The 23,738-nt window shown below is 47.3% G+C and overlaps 8 protein-coding genes across 8 annotated transcripts; 5 read left to right on the forward strand and 3 right to left on the reverse strand.

Annotated features, from left to right (window-relative positions):
* Positions 1 to 430: 430 nt before the first annotated feature.
* On the reverse strand, positions 431 to 2,582 carry N7469_002733 (uncharacterized protein; the record flags this gene model as incomplete). Its single annotated transcript, XM_056641653.1, has 3 exons — positions 431 to 1,925; positions 1,996 to 2,273; positions 2,325 to 2,582. Coding segments are annotated over 3 exons (2,031 nt in total), but the record flags the coding sequence as incomplete, so codon positions are not given.
* A 1,338-nt stretch (positions 2,583 to 3,920) lies between these two features.
* Positions 3,921 to 5,036, reverse strand: N7469_002734 (SMP-30/gluconolactonase/LRE family protein; the record flags this gene model as incomplete). Its single annotated transcript, XM_056641654.1, has 3 exons — positions 3,921 to 4,185; positions 4,268 to 4,400; positions 4,457 to 5,036. 3 exons carry the CDS (start codon positions 5,034 to 5,036, stop codon positions 3,921 to 3,923), a joined length of 978 nt encoding a protein of 325 aa, XP_056504148.1.
* Positions 5,037 to 8,109: 3,073 nt separating this feature from the next.
* Positions 8,110 to 11,059, forward strand: chiA1 (class III chitinase ChiA1; the record flags this gene model as incomplete). The annotated part of the gene is made up of 3 exons (XM_056641655.1): positions 8,110 to 8,214; positions 8,274 to 8,685; positions 8,742 to 11,059. The coding sequence occupies 3 exons, from the start codon at positions 8,110 to 8,112 to the stop codon at positions 11,057 to 11,059; spliced, it is 2,835 nt and encodes a 944-aa protein (XP_056504149.1).
* Positions 11,060 to 11,661: 602 nt separating this feature from the next.
* On the forward strand, positions 11,662 to 12,854 carry N7469_002736 (CaiB/BaiF CoA transferase family protein; the record flags this gene model as incomplete). The annotated part of the gene is made up of 2 exons (XM_056641656.1): positions 11,662 to 11,719; positions 11,773 to 12,854. The coding sequence occupies 2 exons, from the start codon at positions 11,662 to 11,664 to the stop codon at positions 12,852 to 12,854; spliced, it is 1,140 nt and encodes a 379-aa protein (XP_056504150.1).
* A 2,158-nt stretch (positions 12,855 to 15,012) lies between these two features.
* Positions 15,013 to 15,784, forward strand: N7469_002737 (uncharacterized protein; the record flags this gene model as incomplete). The annotated part of the gene is made up of 2 exons (XM_056641657.1): positions 15,013 to 15,205; positions 15,309 to 15,784. 2 exons carry the CDS (start codon positions 15,013 to 15,015, stop codon positions 15,782 to 15,784), a joined length of 669 nt encoding a protein of 222 aa, XP_056504151.1.
* Positions 15,785 to 16,672: 888 nt separating this feature from the next.
* Positions 16,673 to 17,740, forward strand: N7469_002738 (uncharacterized protein; the record flags this gene model as incomplete). Its single annotated transcript, XM_056641658.1, has 1 exon — positions 16,673 to 17,740. The coding sequence occupies one exon, from the start codon at positions 16,673 to 16,675 to the stop codon at positions 17,738 to 17,740; it is 1,068 nt and encodes a 355-aa protein (XP_056504152.1).
* An 802-nt stretch (positions 17,741 to 18,542) lies between these two features.
* Positions 18,543 to 20,624, forward strand: N7469_002739 (putative chromatin assembly factor 1 subunit A; the record flags this gene model as incomplete). Its single annotated transcript, XM_056641659.1, has 3 exons — positions 18,543 to 19,280; positions 19,336 to 20,471; positions 20,525 to 20,624. 3 exons carry the CDS (start codon positions 18,543 to 18,545, stop codon positions 20,622 to 20,624), a joined length of 1,974 nt encoding a protein of 657 aa, XP_056504153.1.
* Positions 20,625 to 21,260: 636 nt separating this feature from the next.
* Positions 21,261 to 23,060, reverse strand: N7469_002740 (cytochrome P450; the record flags this gene model as incomplete). Its single annotated transcript, XM_056641660.1, has 3 exons — positions 21,261 to 21,955; positions 22,009 to 22,848; positions 22,928 to 23,060. The coding sequence occupies 3 exons, from the start codon at positions 23,058 to 23,060 to the stop codon at positions 21,261 to 21,263; spliced, it is 1,668 nt and encodes a 555-aa protein (XP_056504154.1).
* Between the last annotated feature and the right edge of the window lie 678 nt (positions 23,061 to 23,738).

A 23,738-nucleotide genomic window follows, 5' to 3' on the forward strand; every position in this document is an offset into this window, starting at 1 on the left:
CACTGATAATTGATTGTCAAACGTGCTGCTCCGGGCGAGGGGCATAGAGGTATCACATGTATTGAATCTATAAGCTAATACGTGCTCGAAACTACTATGTAATTTGCTTACGCGGAAAGACCGTTGCGCCAGTTTCGGGACGTACTGTATTCAATTGTATTCATATCACTAAACTATCACTACCAAAAGTATTTGAATATTTCGAGTTTTTGACGACAAGAACGAAAGAGATCGCAATTAAATCCCACAAGCTTGGTATCGAAACAAAATTTGAAGTTCAATGACAATCAAACGAATAACGCTTCCACGCTTCCTGTTCCAGATGATTCCAACGGTACAACTGTATAACATTCAAGTCAAGCCACACTGAATTTAGATAAAAAAGAAACAAAGTCTGACCGGCAGACAACATGGTACATCAAGGGAGTTCTTAGTAGAAGTTCATACTTGTACGATTCGCACCGCGATAAGTATTGTGATCAAGGACGTTCCGTGAGGTTCGGGGAGAATTTAGATGAGGTTCGTCCATAGAAGTGCGTGGGTCCGATGCCTCTAAAATGCAGCTGAGAGGACCACTTGCTCCACCGTGAGTACTGCTGCGAGGTCGGCGAGTGCTTGGGTAAATGATCTCGACATCATTGCGACGGGGAGCAGGAATGACTCGGCTTGGATCGAAGACGTGTTGGCTTGCCCAGCGGGTGGGAATTGGCTGTGGTGGATAATATTGTGGGTGATATTGGCTTTGAGTGTGGCGTGGCATATGCGATTGCTCAAATGAATATGAGCTACTTCGCACTGGGGCGGGTAACTGGGCCACAGCGGGTTGCATAGTTTGCCTTGAGTTGCTTCGTGAGGAGGGTATGATGGGTAGCGGTGACATCGAGGCATTTTGTCTGCAGGATGTGGAATATCTGCGAGAATTTGCGGGGACAGGAACTGGTGCTGGCGACGACGTCGGACCGGGAGTGTGGTTTGGGTGATGGGGATGATGAATCGAGCGTGTCGCTGTGTTGAGGCATTCGGTTTGAGATCGTCGTACTTTGGCTGGCTCTGGTGCGACGACTACTTCAGGTGCATCTGCAGAGTTCATCGTCATGGTTCGGTTGTGGCCGTCGGGCTTGTTGCTTGCAGGTTTATCGGCGGGTTTAGTTAATATTTCAGATGTTGTAGAGGTCGAATATTCGGTCATAGTAATGGCATCAGTTGTCTTAGCTTCGGGGCCTTTGAATTGCGGCTGTTCTTGTGATGTAGAAGGCGTGACAACCTGCTTCTCTACATCCGATGCAGCATTGGGATCGGCCAGGGCGCGAATTTGAGGGTCTGAAGATAATGGCAAGGAGAGTGGAAATGACTTGGGGAAAAATCGCTTGAGAGAAGACAGTGAGGATTTCCCACGTTTGTGATATGCAGTATATTGCTTGGGGATTGGTGGCACCTTAGGCGTAAAGAAATCGGCAAGCAAGTTCTTGGATTCAGAAGCTGTATGAGCCGTCACGACGGTAGATGTCCGTGAAATGGGATAGAAGTCACTAGCAACGGTTTGACCACTTGGGGATAATCGCGGGTATGTATCATCGGGCGACACTGTGGTCCCTGAGGTAATTTCTCCGTACGTAGAGCCGGGATCGGTATTGACGCGAAGTTGTGGTCGTAGTCGAACTGGAGCAGGATGTCGAATACTGGGATGGCAGTTGACTTTATTGGCGATTGGGTCGATATACCATGGCTCCTCTCCTGATTTCCCATCATGCTGGCGACAGAGATTGAGGATCTCATTCTTCAGAGTTTCGTCACTATCCCAGCTGTGTCCTGATAGAATACTGCCGTCGCGCAGTGATCGTTGGCGTTTGTATATACCTAATATTGACACATCGTAGGGCCGATCGCATAATTCCCTTGCGCAATACATAGTACAGAGAGTCACCCTGCGAGGAAATGATTAGAATATAAATTCAAACTTCGGTAAAGAGTAGGAAACGATCTGATATAACTCACAGAGCCACGACTGAGACGATAACTGTGGAGCGATGGAATGCACAGCTTACTCCCACCCGCCAGAAAGTGGCGTCAGTTCCCTCTGGCAGACAGTACACCTGCTGGGCAGCAACTACCAGTCCGGAAACTGAAGTAGCTAGCCAGAGCATGAGATCTAACCGGTAGACATAAGAGCAAATATTGTGCAGGACTGTCTTCTGCTGACCAAATCCGCCGATTTTGTTATACTGCCAGGCGACCAGGCTCTGAAGAGAGATCAAGGGAATAGTCATGAAAGACTAGAAGACATCAGTAATAGAACAGACACTGAAAATAAATAAGCAACTCACCGAGACCATCGCGAGGACTAGACTCAACGTCATTTTCGAATCTACCTGGTGTTTTCCATAGAGGAAAAGCACCAATACTAGTTGGAGCACCGATTCGAGAATGAGAAAAAATAGCGAGACGAAAATGACAAGTTTAGTCCAAGTGCCTTCCTTGCGCGGCGTTGCAGAGAAACCGGTTGCCATAATGATGTTCTTTGAGAGCGAGCTGCACTGCAGCGTCGCTTTGATATCGCGGTGAGATTTAGTTAAGAGGGTCCGACTGAGGATAAAAGAAGATTCACTAAAGAACCGCCTAACCCAAGTTCTGCCCTTTTAGGAAATCATCAATGGTAGAAAAGAAAGACGTGTCGAGGCACGAGGAACGATCACGGACTAAAAAAGGGAATCAAATTAAGCAGTGCAGGTCTAGGAGCGCGTCGACGCGCCAAAGTGTGGAGGGGTGGAATGTGCCAGCCGAGGGGTCGGGCTTGGGAAGAATCCCAGCCGCGACCAAAGCCTGCGCGAAGGCTATTCATTTCCCGAAGGTGATCAAAACTGATGATCTGCTGGAATGTTTGTCAGAGTGGGAGGTCAAGGTACAGGCAGGGAGGAGGCCGTCGAGTATACTGGTGGCCATCCCTGTGGGTAACCTTTTACTCGACGTCAGCTTGTTTCGCGCCTTGAGAATGGAAGACTCGGAGAATTTGAGGAATCCAGTGTTTCCAGTCGGAGAATTGGACAGGGCGGTTCTTCAGGGGCTGTCTAGGATGATTTGTTTGTCGAGTTTGTTGAGGGTTGAAGTTGGAAATTGGTTTTCTAGGGCGAACACCCCTCGATGACGATGTTGTTAACCCTAATCCTTTCCCATACTGACAGCGTGACAACAACTACTAAGAACCACAACCAATAAAGAAAATGCAAGAATTACTAGGTCATGAAATCGATAAAGAGTTCGAAACTGAGAACTTGAATCCGGTGACCAATTTTTCAAAACTATTTACGACGAATCGCCCGTCTACAGCCCGCACGTGATGTGAAGGGGTTCCCTTCAACCAGTCCTTGCTGAACGAGCATCCAGGAGTTCCAAGACTCATCATACTTCAAGTTTTCGTATCGCACAGAGTGAGTCTCGTCCGCTGTCAGTGATTGGGAATGTGAATTCTGTCTGTCAACACCACTCTTGGTGAAAATTGGCGGATTTTCGTCTCACCCGAACGGTTATACTTCAGCATATTTGCCTGACACGAGCAAGGTCCATGAGGTATTCGATTTATTCCATTCCAGTCTGAAACCTTGGAAAGAGATCTGAGCCTTCTGAGAGATTAGAAACTCGTGACCAGATAACCACAGTTTGGTTCTGGTGACCTCCATGTCAACGGCAAAACGACTCCCTATACAACGCCAATATTGGCTTTGTCATTGTCATGATGGCTAGGACCTTCAACTTAAGGTCATGAATTGTAACAGATCTTGAAGCGAAGTAGCGTTTTAAGACTTTAGATTTCCCGTTAAAAGTCAGGACACAGGGAGAAAGCATTACATTGTGATCTCATTTCAAGTAGATTTAGACACCTGGGCAGGCAATAGCACCTGGGACGTGACATGGGTTCGGCTAGATTAGCCCCCGAATTCATACTTCGCCTGCCCTTGTGCCTGGCACGGTTTGAACATGTACATGTGTCCACCATCATCGTTAGGGTCTGGGTCTTGCGTACGGTCCCTTGCAGTTGTTAAATACAAAATATCATGGTTTTTGCCGCCCCAAGTTGGACACGTTAAGTATTTAGCTGGGAGTCCAACCTCCCTGAGCTTTTGACCATCAGGATTGAAAACCATGACTTTGCCCGTAGAATACACAGCGACCCATAAGTTACCATCGTTACTAAATCCAAATCAAGTAAGCATTCCGGATCCAACCTTGGAATTATCTGGGGATGGTGAAGCTGAATAAGAGAACGACTGACTCTGTAACTAGCCCATCTGGCTCTGCACCGGTAGCTCGGAAATCAACGAGAATGCGCTGATTTGAAACATTTCCAGATTCAAGATCAAAGTCAAGGGCCATAATCTTCATGCCCATCGAATCATTCAAGTACACTGGTCTTTTAGCACGGGCTCTAATCGCAGATATTGAATGTGAAAGGACCACTCACTTGTCTTGTTATCAGGGCTCCATTTCACACCATTGCCGCAGAGTATTCCACCAGGAATCATAAGATGCAGACTTCCATCTGGGTCATATCTCCACAACCTTCCTCTGGGCTCTCCATAGCTTTCAGGCCAATTTTCCAGGTCGAAAGTCGTAGCCTTAACATCTATTTCTGCCAACCAAAATCGACCAGCAGCATCAACCCCACCGTCATTGAATCGGCGAATATCTCTCTCGGCCGTGGGAATGATCTCACGGACAACCTCGAATGTTCCACTTGCCTCGTCTAGAAAACAGACACCTTGGTAATAGGCCGCGATATAGCTGCCGGGTTTATTTCGACGAAATGCTGCAACACTGAGACTGTCGGCGAGCGCAATGATCCGAGCATTCTCGCCTGTAGGATGGCCAGATTCTGGATCAACTGGAAGGATATAAAGCTCGCATGGCGAAGACAAGCAATCGAACCAGTGCAGAGTAGAGTCATTGGCTCGATAGATAGGACCCTCCCCGAGCACCATCCGACCCTTCGGCGGTCGATAGATGGGTGGTCCCGTTGTGAAGGTCTGGACTTTGTCATCCATAATAGCGGGTATGTAGTGGAAGATATTTGACAGATAGAGATTACTTGGCACCGCACACTGAAAATTTCCGGGGCAGTCAGTGACTCCACAGTGGCTGTTTGACACGCGGTGGGGTCCCCCCCGGACGTGGGGGTATTTGAGCGGAGAGAAAATCACGTTGGAAAGTGATTGAATCTTGGAATATTTGAGCTAAACTAAACTCAATATATTGTCTTTTCAGATCTGGTTCCAATGTTGGTTTGATCCTACAAATTCTTTCTATAAGAGAATATGGTGTTCGATTGCCCAATCGACATGGTTATCTGCAGATGTCATCTCGTCAGCATTAGTTGCTAATTCGAAGAAAAACTTACTACTAAGTTGAGACGACACAAATATAAAGACCTAACTAAATATAATGATTGGCTTGATTTCTAGCTTAGAATGAGGGCGCCGGATTGATATTTGAAACAAGTACATTCAGTGCTTGTTCATTACACCTCGTCACATCAGCAATACTCTTCGGGGACTGACTGTGGATTCCGTACTACGGAGATATCATAGCTTCACAAGCAATAGGTCAATTAGTCTCCATCAGCTGGACTCTAGAGAAGTACATCTTGAGAGTAGTGAGCGGTCGAAATGCTACCACTAGGTGATTTCCAATCGTCCGGGGCCTGACGATGTTGATAGGCTATGACTCGTTGCGTACCATACTGAATTCTTCTCCTAGTGACTACAATAGCCCCTACATAGTACATTTATGGCAATATAACTACTATTCAGAATGATTATTAGACATAGCGGTCGCGCGGCACACAACTTGAAGTAACCAAATGACTTTTGAGTTTAAGAAATGCTTAGAAAAGTCTACCGCTATTATTAAGGTTAGTCTTTGAGGCTGTTTCAAGGTTTGGATCGGAGTTATCAATCGATAATACCTTTTTGTGACATTCAGTCTATGCCAGTATGCTGTGAATCTCAGTCTGGGCTTGACGTGAGACTCTGTGCACTTTAGTATTGTTGTACTATATTGATATGCGACGCCCGATTCCATGAAAACATTTGCGTAATGCAGACACTAGTAATCCGGACAGCAAACCAAGATCGGATTTTAAAAACCCCAAGACTAAACACTCATAAGGTACTCTAGCCCCGACTGTTACTCAATCAAAATAGAAGAGCCTCACTATCACAAGGTCTCCAAGGGTACTGTTTTGCAATGCTCTCTAAGTACCTTAATTAATTTCCAGGGTCTACTATGTACATGGACAATGAACTAATTGCCTAACCAAAGTAGACCAAGCAATTTCTCTTTTCCGTTCATGTTTATTCAAAATTAAATTTTCAGCCCCATTGTCTAGTGACCGGTTTCGGGGGAGATAATGATGATAGAGGCTGTTGAAGTGGGACTGCCAAGGACTACTAGATGGCGCTATTGACCGGTGCCCGTGGCTACAGAAATACTATTTATCGTATCGTGCGAGATGCATGCAACGCAGTGAAGCAGGGACTGGTAACTAAATAAGTAGTTCCACTCATCGTTTGGGCTAAGATTTGGTGCGTGATGGAGTAAATTTGAAGTGCCATGAGCCCTATCCGCAAGATTAACGTGGGGGCCGAAAGTGCTGCATTTACAGTACAGTTCGATGAGGCATGGAATCATTCTATCGAAAATTCTTTCCGATTGAAAAATGCACTGTGACGTATCAGTAAAAGATACTGCCATGAATACAGAAGCTCCATGGGCATCCGCTTGCATGGTACATACTATGTATACATAGGTTGCTAAGATGATGCATCATGTGGCGATGCCGGGATAATGCTTCATCCCGACATTTCGCCGCGAGGTAACATTTGAGACCCTCAGACCTGTTCTGGTAAGATGAGCACACCTTATTAGTTAGATTCTAACCGAGATGGCAAACAAACGTGCTGATCCGGTTGGCTTCCGACATACATGATTGCCCACTGTGATTGCGCTAAGGAGGCATCTTTCCCCACTAGCCTCTCGCTAAGCAACGCTAGCTTATCGGGCATCCAGGAACGAAATGAGAGTTCTTGAGCGTGGCAATCCAGGCCGACTGATTACCTCAAGTCAGATTCCAATATGTTTCAATGTGATCAAGATAAATATGTGGAAACTCTGCCGTTGTGGTGTGTCATCCCGGAAGTATATCGAATTGTTTGTTCTTTACTCTTTTGAGACTCTTCCCAATGCAAATACAAACGCAAATGCAGGTTCGCACTTGTATTCCTGATCCATACTACCACTAGCATGCGATGGCGCCCTTGACCGGACATTGGGACCCTTTGGGACTCACGGAACTGGTCCGTTACCAATCTGCCCCAGTGATATGTCTAGACCCTAGACTAGTCCTCTTTTGTAGTGCTTGAGCCTCTGTTATGCGGCTCTTATGATGCCAAGGGCGCATACTCATTTCCGACCCCTCCTCGTACAACCTTTCCAAAAGCCTGCCAGTAACGTCTTTCCAGGGAAATCTTACATAGTAGGATGATCAATTCTTGAGAAAGATTGAATACATTGCCATTGAGTTCTCTGATGAATATATGAACCATCAACAAGGCTGGGGACTTCCTACGAGGTGAACGCCTCTGTTGTCGGATCCGACCTGGTTGGTCCAAAGGTCGGTTCTGGCAACGATTCGTTAGCGATGTGGAGTGGCCTCAAATTCCTGCTGGATCATTTGGGACTAAAAGCTTCGACGGTGAAAAATCAAGGATCTCTCAGGAACATCGTTGAGTCTTGGACGCTCATTTGCCGAGCTGTGCTCCGTAGCCTAGTAATTAGTGGCTTCTTCTCACCCAAGAGATGTAAATGCCACCATGCAGGTACACTGTATAATTTCGGTGGCTTTTTAATGCAAGGCTCCGTCCTTTTCTCCTGAATCTCTCCTATATCTAGGTTGATAAATCTTCACTCTTTAGTTTGCAGTGACAAACTTCTCAAGCGGACTCTCGTTCGCGTCCCTTCTTTCATCCAACCTGGGAATATTTCCCTGCCATTCTTTTAAGATAGCCAGTCGAATCATTCGAATTCGATTTTTGCTGCCACTCATTATTGATTTTGAATATGGGTTTCCTAAAGACTTTCGCCGCTACAGCGGTGCTGTCAACGCTCATTCCTAACTCTGTTGCCTTGAATGTTGATTCTAAAACTAATGTCGCCGTTTACTATGTGAGCAATTTGTTTCTCCGATAGTTCACCATTTCAGCTTTTACTCACAGTGATTATAGGGCCAAGGTGCCAACCAGCCTCGTCTGAGCCATTTCTGCCAGGAGACTTCTGTGGATATTATTAATATTGGATTCATCAACGTCTTCCCCGAGGCTGTGGGAGAATGGCCTGGATCCAACTTCGGAAACCAGTGTGATGGCAATGTCTACGAAAACACTGAGCTTCTGAGTGGCTGCCACCAGATCTGGGATGATATTCCCGTCTGCAAAGAGCTTGGAAAGACAGTGATGCTCTCCCTCGGTGGTGAAACCGCCTATCAAACGATCCCCTCCGACGAAGTTGCAGAGTGGTTCGCCGATTTCCTTTGGTATTCATTCGGTCCTCCTGGACAGAACTCCAGCTTCCCCCGTCCCTTCCATGATAACCAAGTTGATGGATTCGATTTTGATATTGAGCACAACGGTGGCTATGGTAAAGCATCCCGTTGATCATGGATAAAAGAAAACACATATCTAACAGACTTGCAGGCTACGCTACAATGATTCGACGCCTTCGTAGCCACTTTGCCAATTTCCCGGACGAGACCTTTTATATCTCTGGTGCGCCTCAGTGTCAGCTTCCCGATGCCCAGCTTAGCGATGCAATTGCCAACTCAGAGTTTGACTTTATCTGGGTCCAATGGTACAACACTGCAGGTTGCTCGGCGATGGACTTCGTGGAGGGAACTGGCCTCTTCAACTTCGCACAATGGACCAAAGTGATTGAGCACAGTGCTAATCCCAACGCAAAGCTCTTTGTTGGCTTGCCCGCTTCTGAAAGTGCTGCTGGGGATGGTTTTTACCTGACTCCAGCAGAGGTTTACCCACTTGTGGAGATCTACATGAATTTGTACCCTGATCTTTTCGGTGGTATCATGCTGTGGGAGGCTACTGCATCTGATAACAATGTTATTGATGGCCATAACTTCGCCCAGCACATGAAGCATATCCTTCATAAATGTGACCCATCGCCGCCCCAAACTTCGACCATCTTCGTGACGCCAACTCCGAAGCCTACTTCGTCCACACCTTCCAGCTCGGCGGTTCAAACTAGCACTTCAAGCTCCCAGACAATTTCAAGCCAGTCAAGCTCATCCGCAACCAAGTCCAGCTCTTCCAGTGCAGCCGCTTCATCATCGCCAAGCAGCTCTGCTCACTCTACCGTTGCTTCTTCGTCGGTCTCATCCACAAGCTCGGGTTCAAGTCACGTCAGCTCTTCCAGTGCCCCTGTGGCTTCTGGAAGCTCTTCTATTAAGCCTACCGTGACCCCCAGTGGTGTCCCATCGTCGAGTGGATCTGGAACGACCACCCAGTCTTCCACTTCTTCAAGCCCTGCTATCCACTCCAGTTCCTCTGCTAGTCACTCTAGCTCCTCGACCCCGGTGAAGCCGACTCATACTACTTCTGAAACAGTCAAGACTTCTACTCCTGTTGTTTCCACAAGCATTTCATCAACTTCATCCCCCACAGCTGGAACCACAGAGTCCTCTACCACAGAGTCTTCAAGCACACACACTGTTGTCTCTAGCTCCTCGGCTTCTCGCTCACCGTCCCGTACACCGATTACTCGTACTCCCGTTTCCAGCTCCCCAACCGCTACTGGCACACACGCCAGCTCAAGCAGACGACCTATCACAACCGGCTCCTCGTCGGCGACTGCAACGGACTCTGCTGCTTCTTCTACCGGAACTTCAGACAACTCGTCCAATGGAGGATCTGCCTCCACTGGAAAGCCCAGCTCTGCAGGAACCGAGTCTTCCACTGTTTCCCAGTCAACTAGCAATAGCGGCGAATCTGCAACTAGCACTCTCTCTACTGGAGGATCGAGCGTCACTGGAACAGAGTCTTCCACGGGTGTCCAGCCTACTGGCACTGGTAGCAATTCTGGAAGCGCCCCAGTTGTCACTGCTTCACCATCCGTCACTTCTATTGCCACCACCACCAAGGCCCCAACAATCACTACCATCATTGTTACATCTTACACTGACATTTGCCCAACTGGTTTCACCACGATCACTACCACGATCACTACAACTATCTGCCCAGAGGCCACTGCAACTGCAGGAGTGACAAACTCTCCTTCTGGACCTGCTTCAACTACACCCTTGATCCCCGAAGGTTGGACCACTACTGTCAAGGTCTGTGATAACTGCGCACCGACACCTACTACCGTCACCTTGACTCTGCCAAATCCCGTCAAGACAAGTGCGCCAGCTTTGGAGACATCCGCTGTCGATGTCGTTACCAAGACATGGACTACCACCGTCACTTTCTGCAAGCACTGCGGTGTCACTGGCGCACTGATCACTAAGACTGTGCCCTATACACCTGCAGTCTCTACTGCAACCGCCAACAAGACCCCTGGTTCCGTTGAGACTCCAGGTGCCGTTGAGACTCCAGGTGCCGTTGAGACTCCAGGTGCCGTTGAGACTCCAGGTGCCGTTGAGACTCCAGGCGCTGTTGAGACACCTGGTGCCGTTGAGACTCCCAGTGCTCCATCTGGACAAGCCAACGAGACCGTCCCTGGCCAATCCTCTCAGCCTACTGCAGGCAACAACCAAGTAGTGGTGCCCAGCCACAAGCCCTCATCATCCTGGGCCCACGGCGTTGGCGCTATTCACTCGCCTACCCAAACACCAACTTTCAAGGTTCACGCCTCGACAACTTCCACAGTCCAGAACACCGCACCAACCGGCAATGCGGGAGGTGTATGGCCTACATTCAACGCAGCCGGTTCCCAATACGGCCTGATGAACCTCTTTGGCATTTCTATTGCCGCCGTGCTTTCTCTTTGCATTCTGATCTAGAGTTCTGGATCTTGAGTAAATTGGACATTCAATTCAGCTGATCGTACTGATTGAATGGCCAGGTACATTTATATGTTTATGATTCTTTATAATTCACTTCTATATTAGATCTTCATCTTTCTTCTAGCAGCTTTGATAGAGGAGGGTGAAGTGATTTACACTCCAATTGGCTAGATCGATAGCAAACCTTTTTTATGATATTGCACTTCACTATCCAGGAACCTTGACTTAAAACCTGGTTACATAGATTGAAAATTCTCAATTTCATCATCCGGAAATACTACATTGTTTTTGTCAGTCGCAATCTTCTATCGAAATGTCCCCTTGATGGAGGTATGTAGCATGTGATAATTGGGACCTGTGTAATCCTTCTATAATGTCCCACGTAGTACTCCGTACATCTTTATTACTTAACCAAAGACTAACCTGTCAAATTGCCGGAATAAAGAAGCAGTCATGTATAAATTTTTCGTATATATTGTAGCTCGTGTACAACAAGTAGTATTCTTCCCCGCATTGCCGAGGCCGAGGTCCGCGGACCGTCGATCAACCTCATTAAATGCACCTGCAAGACGACCACAAATTCTTTAAACCTGTCAACCATGTCTGCTCCACCTTTAGAAGGCATTCGCGTAGTTGAATTAGCTGGTCTGGCTCCAGGTACGACCTCAAATCCAAGATTCTACTGAATGACCAGAACTAAACCCTTGCAGGGCCCTTTGCCGGGTTACTATTAGCCGACTATGGCGCATCAGTCTTACGAGTCGACCGTCCTTTAGCTGTTAGTGGAGATCAATTGACTCGTCGCAAGAGCTCCATTACTCTCGATCTAAGAGATGAAAAATCGCGTGATGTTCTCCTTCGTCTTCTAGCAGGGGCGGACGTCTTGATTGATCCCTTCCGTCCCGGTGTCCTAGAACGCTTGGGGCTATCACCAACAGATGTTCTTCTCAAGCATAATCCACGACTCGTCGTGGCACGCATGACTGGATTCCGTCGTGATGGTAAATACAAGGATATGGCCGGTCATGATATCAATTACATCGCTGTATCGGGCGTTTTGTCTATGCTCGGAAGAAAGGGCGAGAGACCTTTAGCCCCCGGAAACATTCTGGGTGACTTTGCTGGCGGTGGTGCAATGTGCTTCATGGGAATTCTGCTAGCTTTAATGTCACGTTCGCATACTGGTCGTGGACAAGTTGTTGAGGCTAATATGGTCGATGGCTCGGCATACTTAGCCACATTCCCGCGTCTAGCACGTCAAACGCCTGCATGGGCCGAACCACGAGGAGAAAATCTACTCGACAGCGGATGTCCGTACTATGATACATATGAGACAAAGGACGCTGGTAAATACTTTGCGGTGGGCGCTCTCGAGCCTCAATTCTACGCAGCTCTTCTTTCGGGGTTAGGTTTCGACTCGAAAACAATGCCGGACCGGTCAGATCGGAGTAATTGGGCAAGACTCCGAGAAATCTTCACAAAACGATTCAAGGAAAAGACTCGGGCGGAATGGGAAACCGTTTTCGACGGGACAGATGCCTGCGCCACACCAGTTTTCGAGCAAGACGAGTTAGAGAAAGCAGGTTACGATCAACGACCCGCTGTAACGCTTCGCCAAACGCCCGCGTACCCCATCAAGTCCGATGAAGGTGGGTGGACGGGAGGAGGTCTCATGCCTGGAGACGGGGGTGTGGAGACATTGCGAGCTTGGATGGGATGGGAGCCCAATAAGGATTTCCTTGTTCGGAAAGACGGCGCGCTGTTTTCTGTGGATGGCAAGGCGAAGCTGTGAAACCGGGATGAAAAGGGCTCGGATCCTTTCATATTCCGATCGATGCGAGATTCAGAATTGTGGGGATTGGGGTTTCGGATTGCTTCGCATCCTCTGTACTGTACATGGATTACACTACTACAGACTATACTGACTTCGTACAATCAAGTACAATATACAAATTTAAACTTGTGTGAAACTCGTATACGATTCGATTATTTCGTATGCTATGACCAGACATGATTCCTCCTCTGATAAAGATCTTCACTCCTCAGCCTCATATCAGGCGTACTGCATAGAAGTACCTGATTCCGCATTCAAACAATCAATTCGTCATCAGGTACAATTTTCTCATATTGTTTGATTGTTTTTCTCCGTTCGGGGTAAAATCTCAGCCAATTCCATTGAAACGTTGAAATTTTCTAAGACATCACTACGTCACCACTTGCTAAATACTACTCCACCACGTGCTAACTGTGGCGCAGCGTGGCACAGTCTTCAAATTTACGTGTTGACTCTGTACTGTACGGTATCCGATGTAAATTACACAGCCCTATCAACGCACCGCCACGAATGCAACCCTAAACGGTCTTATGAACAGGGGCTCAGATGATCCTTAAATCAATGTCTCAGTTAATTTTCTTAGCACGTCTTGTCTGCACCAATCAGCTGTCTTGACTTGACTGTAATGAGACGTGTAGGTGTCAACGTGCCTCGAGAAACATGCAGGGTTGCTAGTGGGCGTGCAGGTACACGATTGTCTTTGAACACACTACGGAGTACTTCAATGTAGTAACAAACTGTTCGCCTTCAGCCCGGCTGTATGTACACGATTAGTTAGTACCAAGTGTAAGCTCCGGAAAAAGTCTTTCTTCGGCTTCAAGTTGTTTGCTTCTCGAAACGGGGTAGTAGCACGATGTCAGGCTAACGTTTTCTGCTGTGCTAGCGTAAAAGAGAAAGTCAATAGCTGCCCGGTTTCAAGCTTGAATTTCTTCTTATAGACGAGGAGGCCTTTGTCATGAAACAGTGGCAAATATTCAGATAAGAATGGTAGTATATTCGATTTGCTATTTAAGGGGGGGGGAATCATCGTGTACTTTGTATGTACGTCATTATGGCACGCATAATCAGTGATCAATGAGTGTAGGGCTAGTCTGCAATACCATCAGGGAGTACCACAAAGGTTCATCTCGTTCCTTTTCTCGGAATTAGACCGACCTCGTACGTCAATGTTTTTCTTTCGAGTCAGTAAAATTCAAACCCGAAGCTTAAGGCGAAAATTCACTAGTTGTACTGGGATGAGATGCATTCTACCTGCATTCCCGATTCTGAGAATCGTACTCATCCAATGACTTCTTTCAACAGACCAGTAATCCGTTGCCTTTCATCAATCATAAGACTCCCTTTCGAATTTCTTTACGTGGAGATGATGCAAACGGCAGGTGACCCAGATCAAAGAATGTGGGGGTGTTATGCTGGCCACTAGCCACATTTCCTGCACATTCACGGTGTGAACTAAAGAGTTCGTCCAAGACTTGAAAGAAGACGAATTTTCTGGAAGGGCTAAAGAATACAACGTACATATGTAATTCAGTACTTGTAATGTAATACGAGAGTTATTTGAAATGCTTCTCACCTGTAGAGGATATTAGCAGAATTCGATTTATTTGACCTTGACTAACAAGGATGTAAGGTAGTGGATAAGCCGTTGGAGCCGTTTGTAAGACCTATAGATCCCCAAGGTTTTCAGGCTGATATATTAACAATCTTTCTAGGTTGAAAAGCGCCATGATCACTATGCTTCTTAGTTTAGTTCGTAGTTCCTATACGATTTCATTTCTGATATTAATGGGGGATGCTAGCGCAAGCCGATCTCCAACAACAGGGGTAGTATACCCCGCGTTAATCCTAGCGCAACTCCATCAACCCGCGGTCATCGGTCCTCGGTAGTCTTCAGCCTGAAGTTGAAATTCGAAAAGAATAAAGATACAAATATCTAATGCATTGTGCATCCTCAAGACTTCTTTACTCGAAAACTACGTAGGAAGACGGCTCGCTTTCTATCTCTCCCTTTTTTTTGAGTTCGACTAAACTCTGACCGTCCCATTGCCTTTGGACAAGCAGCCATTACCTCGAACTTACTGTACTTTGTACTCCTTATTCCGTTTCTCCTATCATTATGACCCGCCCAGCAGCCCCCACGCAGATGATCATCCTGCCGATTCAGGAGACCTTACTGATTGACCAACCGTCCACGCAAGAAGGGCAGACATGGTCACAGATATTGGGCATCTTGGAGAATTTCGCCGGCTTCCTGCGTATGGATTGGGGGCGACACGTGGAAGATTCTGGACTCGTCCACCTGCATATCGGTGAGAAGCGCCCAAGGGTCTAGAAGTCCATTGACTTCGTGTTCTTCGAAAAAGAAAAGGAAAAAGAAAAAGAAAAAAGCAATAACCAGTGGCGTGGTCACAGTTCGCGAAAGTCTGCATCAGCATTACGCTCTCCTCGCGTCTTCCGCATGGCAGCAAATCGGTGAGAGGCTGCAGTCATTAGGGATTGTGGATCTTGCATCCCTCGTTGTACGCCATGCGATGATGGAAGAGTTTAGTCCGAACGAGGGGAAACGAGCACCGGTAACAGGCACGGCCATCTATCTGACCCCTGACCAAGCGGGGTGGATGAAGACTTGGGAGCTTTGGACCACGATTGTGGCAGCAGTGCCTGGATGTATTGGGGTTAGAGGCGGATGGATGGTGGAGCCGGTGGAGAGCCAGCCGGGTTATGTGGTGTTTGTCGGATGGGAAAGCGTTAAGATCCATGACGCGTATCACCACACCAAACATTTCCGTCAGCGAGCATCGATTCTCCGAGAACATAATCAGGGGTTTCGAGAGTATGGGCACATCGCATTCTCACAAAGTGTCGTGCGTGGCCAAGCCAAACTGTAGGGATTCTAGTGGTGCAGAGGGGAGAAAAGAAGTACCTCCGTAGATAGTGTGTATACGGAGTACTGTATGTAGTGACTTGACTAGTGCAGTGGAGTTGGGCAAGTCCCAGCTGAATGTGTCTCACAGTGTAGTAATACGAGTGTATTGTTGTAATTTTCACTTGTCCAATACAATCAAATGGCATTTAGTACACGGCTTGACTGCTCGGGTCCGCCGGCTCCGCTGTAACAGAACTGTAAATCTTGGAATGGCCCAATCAGGTCACGCGGCCATCAATCTCCGTGAAGGAGAGTCCCCTCTCTCTCTTCTCTTCTCATATCCTTCCAACAAGTTCATCTTCTTTACTTTGACTCCTCACTACCTTGCGAGTCTTTCTCAAAAATAATTTATCAATACGATTCCTCGCTGTTCACGGTCTTTTCTGATACCTCTCAATTGACCCTGATTTCCTCTCGGTGACGCCCCAGCTGTCCCTATCTGTCAGCACACCAACTCGGCGCTTCCGTCTTTGCCAACGACATTGTTCCTGGCTCATTATTCACCTTCCATTGGTCAACATCACTCTCCAAGTCACTCGGACTTTGAATACCTAGCCTGTCCGCTAAGACTGTCCCTAAACGGTCTCGGTGGCTGCAACCTGCTGCAGTGGGCGTTGAAACTAGCAGATCTCTTTCCGTCGGCCGCGCGCGCATCGAACTTGCCGACTTTACTTTCTCTTGCCTAAAAGTGACCTGAAAACTGACCCGACCAACTACACCTGGGCAATATTCTTGCTGGCTATATCTCTCAGTACACTTGCTCCTGTCCCCAAGCAAGTATCTCTAATCTCCGACAACCCGCCTGCAAGATAAGGAGTCCATGGCTAGTAGTGCCCAGCCTCCATCTACCATGACCGAATTTCGTATCCCTCACCATCAAGGCCCTCCTTCTCGGAAACCTCTACCTACCGCGCAGAATAATTATCAATATCATGCCTACGATGCTCCAAGAAATCTTGGACCTTACTCAGCCGTGCCTCAGACCACACACAGCCGATCTCGCACCACCTCTTCAAACGTTCTTCCATACGGAGCCTCCCAGTCCCAGCACTACCAAAATACCCCACCGCCCCCTATTCCACAACAGACAATGGCACCACCTCCGTCTTTTGCGCAGTCGCGCCGCCTTTCCAGTACGACTACGTCAACAAACTCAACCGGCAACCCGATCATCCAAGGAGACGTAGACATTCGCCGCAGCGCCTCTAATCGATCGGCCAGTTCACAGCTCGGATACGTAGCACTGATGCGTCGGCAGAAGGCAACTGTATGGTGTGATCGGGCGCAGCCTGAGGATGCTCGCATGCGAGAACAGGCTCGACGAGATAGAAAGAGAGCGTATCTTGAGGTTCACGGTGGCGGCCGTTCAGGACAGAGCGGCAAGATGAAACACCACGGCAAGGCTGGACTGGACTTTTCACCCTCTAATCTGGTGGGCGCGAGTGTTCCTCTGCGACTAAGTGCCAATGAGGTGGGAGATGGCGATGACGACTCCCATAGCGCCGAAGGTGTGATGATGCACCGCCGAACCGGTAGCGGCCGGAGCTCACTTGGAAGCAACCGATACCCCAGTGGCTACCAACGACCTCAGGGTACCATGGGCAGCAATAGCACTCCTCCGAACGAGAAGACCGATCTCCCTGAAGTATCTGAAAACCGGCCGGCAGAAATCCACGAGGAGGAAAAGAGCAGAGTATCCTCTTTAGTTAAGGATGATGCGGCCACGACACATACAACAAATAGCAGTGAACAAGAAGATGTCGTGGGTGAGATGGAAGCCCCAAGTGCGGCCGTCCAAGCAGCCCAGAAGTCTAGCAAAGCAGATGAGCTGCGTCGGCGAGGCAGTGTGGACGAGCGGACAACCTCCATGACCAATGTTCGGTTATTTGTCGCAAATCCCGATGACCTGAGTGATTGAGATTTATCTCGCCAATATCCTCCCTCCTTCACGCAGCGCCTATTCTTCGATAAATTTTCGACAAATTCTTTGTGTCATTTCTGTTCTATGATCTCCCCGGGGGCTTTTGATTACTTTCTTAATGCTGCACATAATATTTTGATTGCTTGAAACCCTACTGTTTCAATTTGACCACGCAGGTCCTCAATTTTCCGTTAATTGCCATCGTCTTCATCATACCCCTCGTTTCGTCCGCTGCTTTTTGGTGGCCCCATTGAGTTTCCAGTAGTGGCCTCGCGACATTACTTCGCGCGCAAGTCAGTTCCTAGGGTAGAAAAGCTGCTCTAGGCTCGCCTCTACTTATTGAATCCGGGTTTTCTTCGGTATTCCTTAGGTGCTATAGCTTGCAGTCTAAGCACAATTTTTTTAATTGCAACACAATATACAATACTTTATATCCCACTGGGTCTTCAATTGTGTAGATTGCTCTGAGAATCATACGCTCTCTACTATGTACATATACTCCAGTTTATACTCCTAAGTCTATACCCAATTAGGCGCTATTGGATTACCTCAGCACACACGCGACGCGCTTTCACGCGTCCCCGCGGGTCACTTCAACTTGTCAACTCTAAACGTTCCTGGTCGATCGACCACCCTCCTTGTTGTCTCTGTACAAGCTGTTATTTCAGCTCATTTTGGTATCGCCTTTTTGCCCTACCTTCTTTTTTAAGTGTTCATCGTTTTATTTTGGGGGGGGCATTCTTTGTGTGTTCAGACTGAATGATTTGAAGCCAGCGGCATCCTCCGCACAAAGGCAACCATGAGTCTCTCTCCTCTCCCTCCCAACAACTCTGTCCCTGTGTCGCCATCTAGCAGTCCCCGAAAACGATCGATCCACGAAGTTGAAGACCCTGATGTACCAACCGCTGGCCCGAAACGCCCATTGACCGACCAAACTATTGAGAATCAAGAGAATCAGGACCCTACCATTCCTGAGCACACAAAGGATACCTCAACACCTGTAGCCCGTTCCTCGTCATTGCAGTACCCATCCCTGGCTGTTGAAATCCCTATCAAAAGCCATTCGCCCAAGAGCACAGGCTCTGGAAGTACCGCTGCTATTACCACTGAAAGTACCTCCGCTCAATCATCGAACGCTACCATGCCGACAAAGCCGGAAACGAATGGAACACCTGCATCTAAAAAGCGAAAGCTCTCGCCTGCTAGCCAAAAGGCCAAAGACGAAGAAAGGGACGCAAAAGAGCGTCAACGTCTCGAGGAAAGGCAGCGGAAAGAGGATGAGAAGCGTCTTAGAGCAGAAGAAAAGAAGAAACGCGATGCCGAGCGTGAGGAGGAAAAGCGCCTAAAAGAGGAAGAGAAGAAGAAACGTGAAGCTGAACGTGAGGAAGAAAAGAAAAAGCGCGAGGCTGAACGTGAGGAAGAGAAAAAACAGCGCGAGGAAAAGAAGAGAGTTAAAGACGAAGAAAAAGCTGCTAAAGACGCAGCCAGGGAGGAGGAAAAACGCAAGAAGGAAGAAGAGAAGTTGAAAAAGGAAAGGGTGAGTATCATTATACCCCATGCACTCGCAAGAGGTCGCAGCTAATACCGCGCAGTCTCAAATGAAATTGAACAACTTCTTCGCAAAACCGCAACTCCCTTCGTCGGCAACGTCTGGGGCTCCTCCATCCCCTAACAAAAAGACCGCTAATGGCGACTCCAGCGCTGGAACTCCTCAAACTTCAGAATCTGACTACGCAAAGGCCTTCCCCGATTTCTTTTTACAGTCTCATACAATTATCGCGCCTCCACATCGATTTGAGCGTGATTCTGAAGCATTGAAACATGTCCGTGAAACAATTGATACAAGTATGAGCTCAGCCAATGGTACACACCAGCATCTGCCATTCCGACCATCTGAGATTTTCCACATGATCCCATATCGCCGACGCTGTGGACGGCAAGTCAAGTCCGTGCGGGATATTCTGCAGCACATACAGAATTTGGAAGGCGACGCCTTGGCACAGGCTGAAAAGCAACAACGAAGACCTCAGGACGAGCTTCGAAATATCACGATGAAATCTCTCAAATTTGGCGAGGATGTTCGGCCCCCGTATCAAGGGACTTTTACTCGTATTGTACCAGAACCCACAGCCATCAAACTATCACGCAACCCGTATTTCCGCGGCCTACCGGAGATTAATTATGACTACGATTCCGAAGCAGAGTGGGAAGAACCCGAAGAAGGTGAAGACCTTGATTCCGAAGAAGAAGATGAGGGTAGTGACGAGGGCGACGACGATATGGATGGATTTTTGGATGACGAAGATGATGCACTTGTTGGAGGCAAACGACGCCTCATAGTTGGAGATCTTGAACCAGTCTCCAGTGGTATTAGATGGGCAACAGATGGCGTGGACGAAGAGTTCAAGCAATACAAAATCGAAACAATCTCGGATGCCATCAAACTCCCCATCGATCCCTTCTCTACGGTCTATTGGCAAAAGCCCCGTGTTGCTGAGCAGGCCTCGGCAAAGGCTAATGCCACACATAATCAGGCCAATCGCGCGAATACTCTGGATGGTTTCAGAGTCCCCGGCTCCGGTAATACATCGGCTGGTGCTGCACTACCGCCGCCCTCGAATGCTAAAGCGAAGCGACCATTCCCGCCCGAGCACATGGAAGAGTTCAAACAGGTCGTTGAGGGAAGTGATCTCAGTAAGATTGGAGTAGTGGAGATTCTTAAGAAACGGTATGTTTGAAACAAAACAATATTTGTCCAACATATATTGACCGTCATTCCAGGTTCCCCAAGGTCTCGAAAGATACATTGAAAGTAACTCTGGATCAAGTTGCGGTCCGAGTTGGCCAGAAAGAAGCTGATAAGAAATGGGTTTGCCGTTGATCGGATTCTTATACCAGTATAATATCTTTGTTCTACCCATGTCAATCTACCCTCTCACGTAGATTCCATTCCCCTCTGTTCGCATATTATGTGGCGTTTATGAGGTAGGCAGTACCCTTCATTGTTTAGCATTTATAACGTCCATTATGAAATATCTGTTCAAATTTGTGCCTGCTCTCCATTGAACTCCAACGACTTGAGTGTAAACTTTAACATAATGCCTGGAATGAGTTGATATGACGGGTTGTTCCTTCATAGTAAACGCTTCATCTAACTAAGCTTGCTCAGGAAGATGATAAGACACTGTAGTAGCCCCTATTTTTACCTCCACAGTGCAGACTAGTCTACTACTGGTACATAGTATCTACTATCTATAAGGTAGTCGACTTGAGCAAACCACTGACTCACAGTGCTCATAACAGATCACGAAGGAATATGCAGGCACTCCCAAAAAGGAAATCAAGCGAATTGTTTTGGATTTTGAATTGAACTTGTAGTTGGATTAAAATACAGGGAGAGGGATTGATTCTGAGCTGCAGCTCGTTTGGATCTCTGCCCCTCTGTCTTGATAAAAAATGACTGTGATGCACGAACTAGCTAGCAGATGAGTGAATCAGACACGCCAATCTCGCCATTTCAGGTAGATTTAGGTGTCTTTGGGGGCCATTTAACCCGTTTCTCGGCACGAACATAGAGGTTATTCGGTCTGATTAGTTGGAACATGGGATCGTACTCAATCGGTCCGTCACCATCGCGAGAGAACTTATATCTGTAGATGAGCTTTGGAAGGAAAACCTTGATTTCCTGAAGAGCAAAATTGAAACCGATACACATTCGTTGTCCAGTAGCGAAGGGGATATATGCAGCCTTATGTCTGGATTTCACTGCATCGGTATCCCATCTATCGGGATCAAATCTTGCAGGATTATCCCACAGGGCAGGATTATTGTGGATGTGATGCAATGCAGGAATCACGATGGCATCTTTAGGTAATTTGTAACCTCCTGGAAGGATCATATCCACCTTGGCTGTTCTACCCGGTTGAAAAGAAGGATTGTGTCGGCGCTGGGTTTCCTTGATGTATTTATCCAGGAAACCAAGACGGTCCGTGACATCAGCTGTGATCTCGGTATTCTCGTCGAAATCGTTATCGATCAGCTCCTGCAGAAGCCGTTCTTGCATACCAGGGTATGAGACGAGCCCGTATATCAGCCATGAGAGAAGGGAGCTTGTTGTGGTAAATCCAGCACCGGTTGCAACGACAAGGGCCCAGACTAAACTGGATTTAGGTAGTTTTTCGCCTTTGTTATCAGTTGCGCGAATAGCATAATCTACATATAAGTTAGTCAAGGAGCAAAAAGGCAGAAAGGAAAGTTCAACTTACCAACCATATTCGAGGCTTTTAGTGCAGCGTCTTGGAGAGGAAGATCTTCAACACCACCCCGTACTGCTTGTTCAATTGACTTCTCCACCATTTGCTCAATACGCGAATTCACAGTCCGCAATCGCTGGGGATCACCGAAAGGTAAACGACCGTACCAATCACCTTTCGAAGTGACCTTTTTGTTGAGACTCAGACTTTCAGCGATTGAATGGACCATTTCATGCAATGGAGCATCCGTCGTATTGAAATGCTCAAAGTCCAAGCCAAGTGTGAGTTTACCCACTGCTTGAGATCCCAGCTTCAACATATATTGATACACATTCCATGATTCGCCCTTTTCATCCAGATCGTCGAAGACTTTATACGAATCCTCTACTGTTTTCTGCATTGTAGGCGCATAATGACGAACCGCCTTCGGACCGAGGGCAGGTGGCAGGAATTTATGAGCAACCCTCCACTCAGGTGTATCAGTATCTCCCAGAAAAACACCAGCAGAAGGCCGTTTCAGAGCAGCAAGGGGATGCGCTTCATTGATCTTCTTCGTGAAAAAGTCCGACTCGGTGAAAACAATAGCGGAGATAGCCGGGTCATTGGTGTGGTAAATTGTCCTTCCCATGTTGGTCGTTTTGATCAATGGTCCGTATTGCTCGAATAATCGCTGGTGATTACCGAGATGATCGGGGAAAACCTCGAAGTAGTTTCCGACATAAGGCAATCCAGTCGGTCCAGGTGGATCGCGAACGGCATGTCCATCAATACTAATGGCCACGGGCTCGTTTGAAGAGATCACCTCTAAAACCTCATGCAAGTATCTGCTGTCTTGAGATTGGAATTCGATTCCTATAAATTTAAGTTCGGTTAGCAATTTTCCATTGACTAACGATACATGTCTTGATATATGAATTCAGGTACTACTCACCTTTCGGCTCGACAATAGCAAAATGAGCAGCAATGAGATGTTTGAGATCATCGAGTTTGGAATTTGAATCCACTTCAATCGGCCTGGCAGTCGAGACCTCATCGCCTAGAAGATGGAACTTTTGTAAAGTCATACTTCTAGTGGTAGCGAGCTTAAAACTTGAAGGCTGAAACAAGTTGAACTATTCGCAATGATTTTCTACATTCTCAGTTGGAATCAAGGATTTAAATATATTACTAGTATCAGTTTTCATAAGCCACGTAGCTCCCCTTGAATCATACTGGTTAGGTGACCTGAGTTGGACCAATTGCTAGTAACAATTCATCCCGAGTACGTGGATATCGGCTTGCCGAGGTAGGGCTTCCTCGGGAACTCTGAGGGCTCCACTGCCTACTCCGAGTCCTATTGCAACGACATGAATACCTCAAGTAATCTGCCTTCAAGGCAGATTACGTGCAAAGAGACCGTCAACTGAAATTATGATGATCGAAATTCGATCTTCTCGGATGGTTAGTTCCCGAGGTAAATCTTTGAGCTAATAATTTACACCTGGCATTATTTGAAGGCATAGAATTTCCTTTTGGAAATATATAATTGGCTGCTGGAAAGCCCGATCTACTCCCAACAACACTGAACCAACTTGGCCAATATTAATACAGCCTATACCCCTCCCAACATAATATATCTTCAAATCATCGCTCAGCAGCACCGAGTTTTCAAACAAACGCTTGCCAAGCTCAAGCTGATCTGACCTGATTCCCATTGAGCTCTTCTTACTCAGTTACCGACAATATCAAACCCTCTCGAGGTC

This window comes from Penicillium citrinum (genome assembly GCF_028827155.1).
Source record: "Penicillium citrinum strain IBT 23319 chromosome Unknown utg000002l:1.0-3833315.0:1.0-3834789.0, whole genome shotgun sequence".
Lineage (NCBI taxonomy): Eukaryota > Fungi > Ascomycota > Eurotiomycetes > Eurotiales > Aspergillaceae > Penicillium > Penicillium citrinum.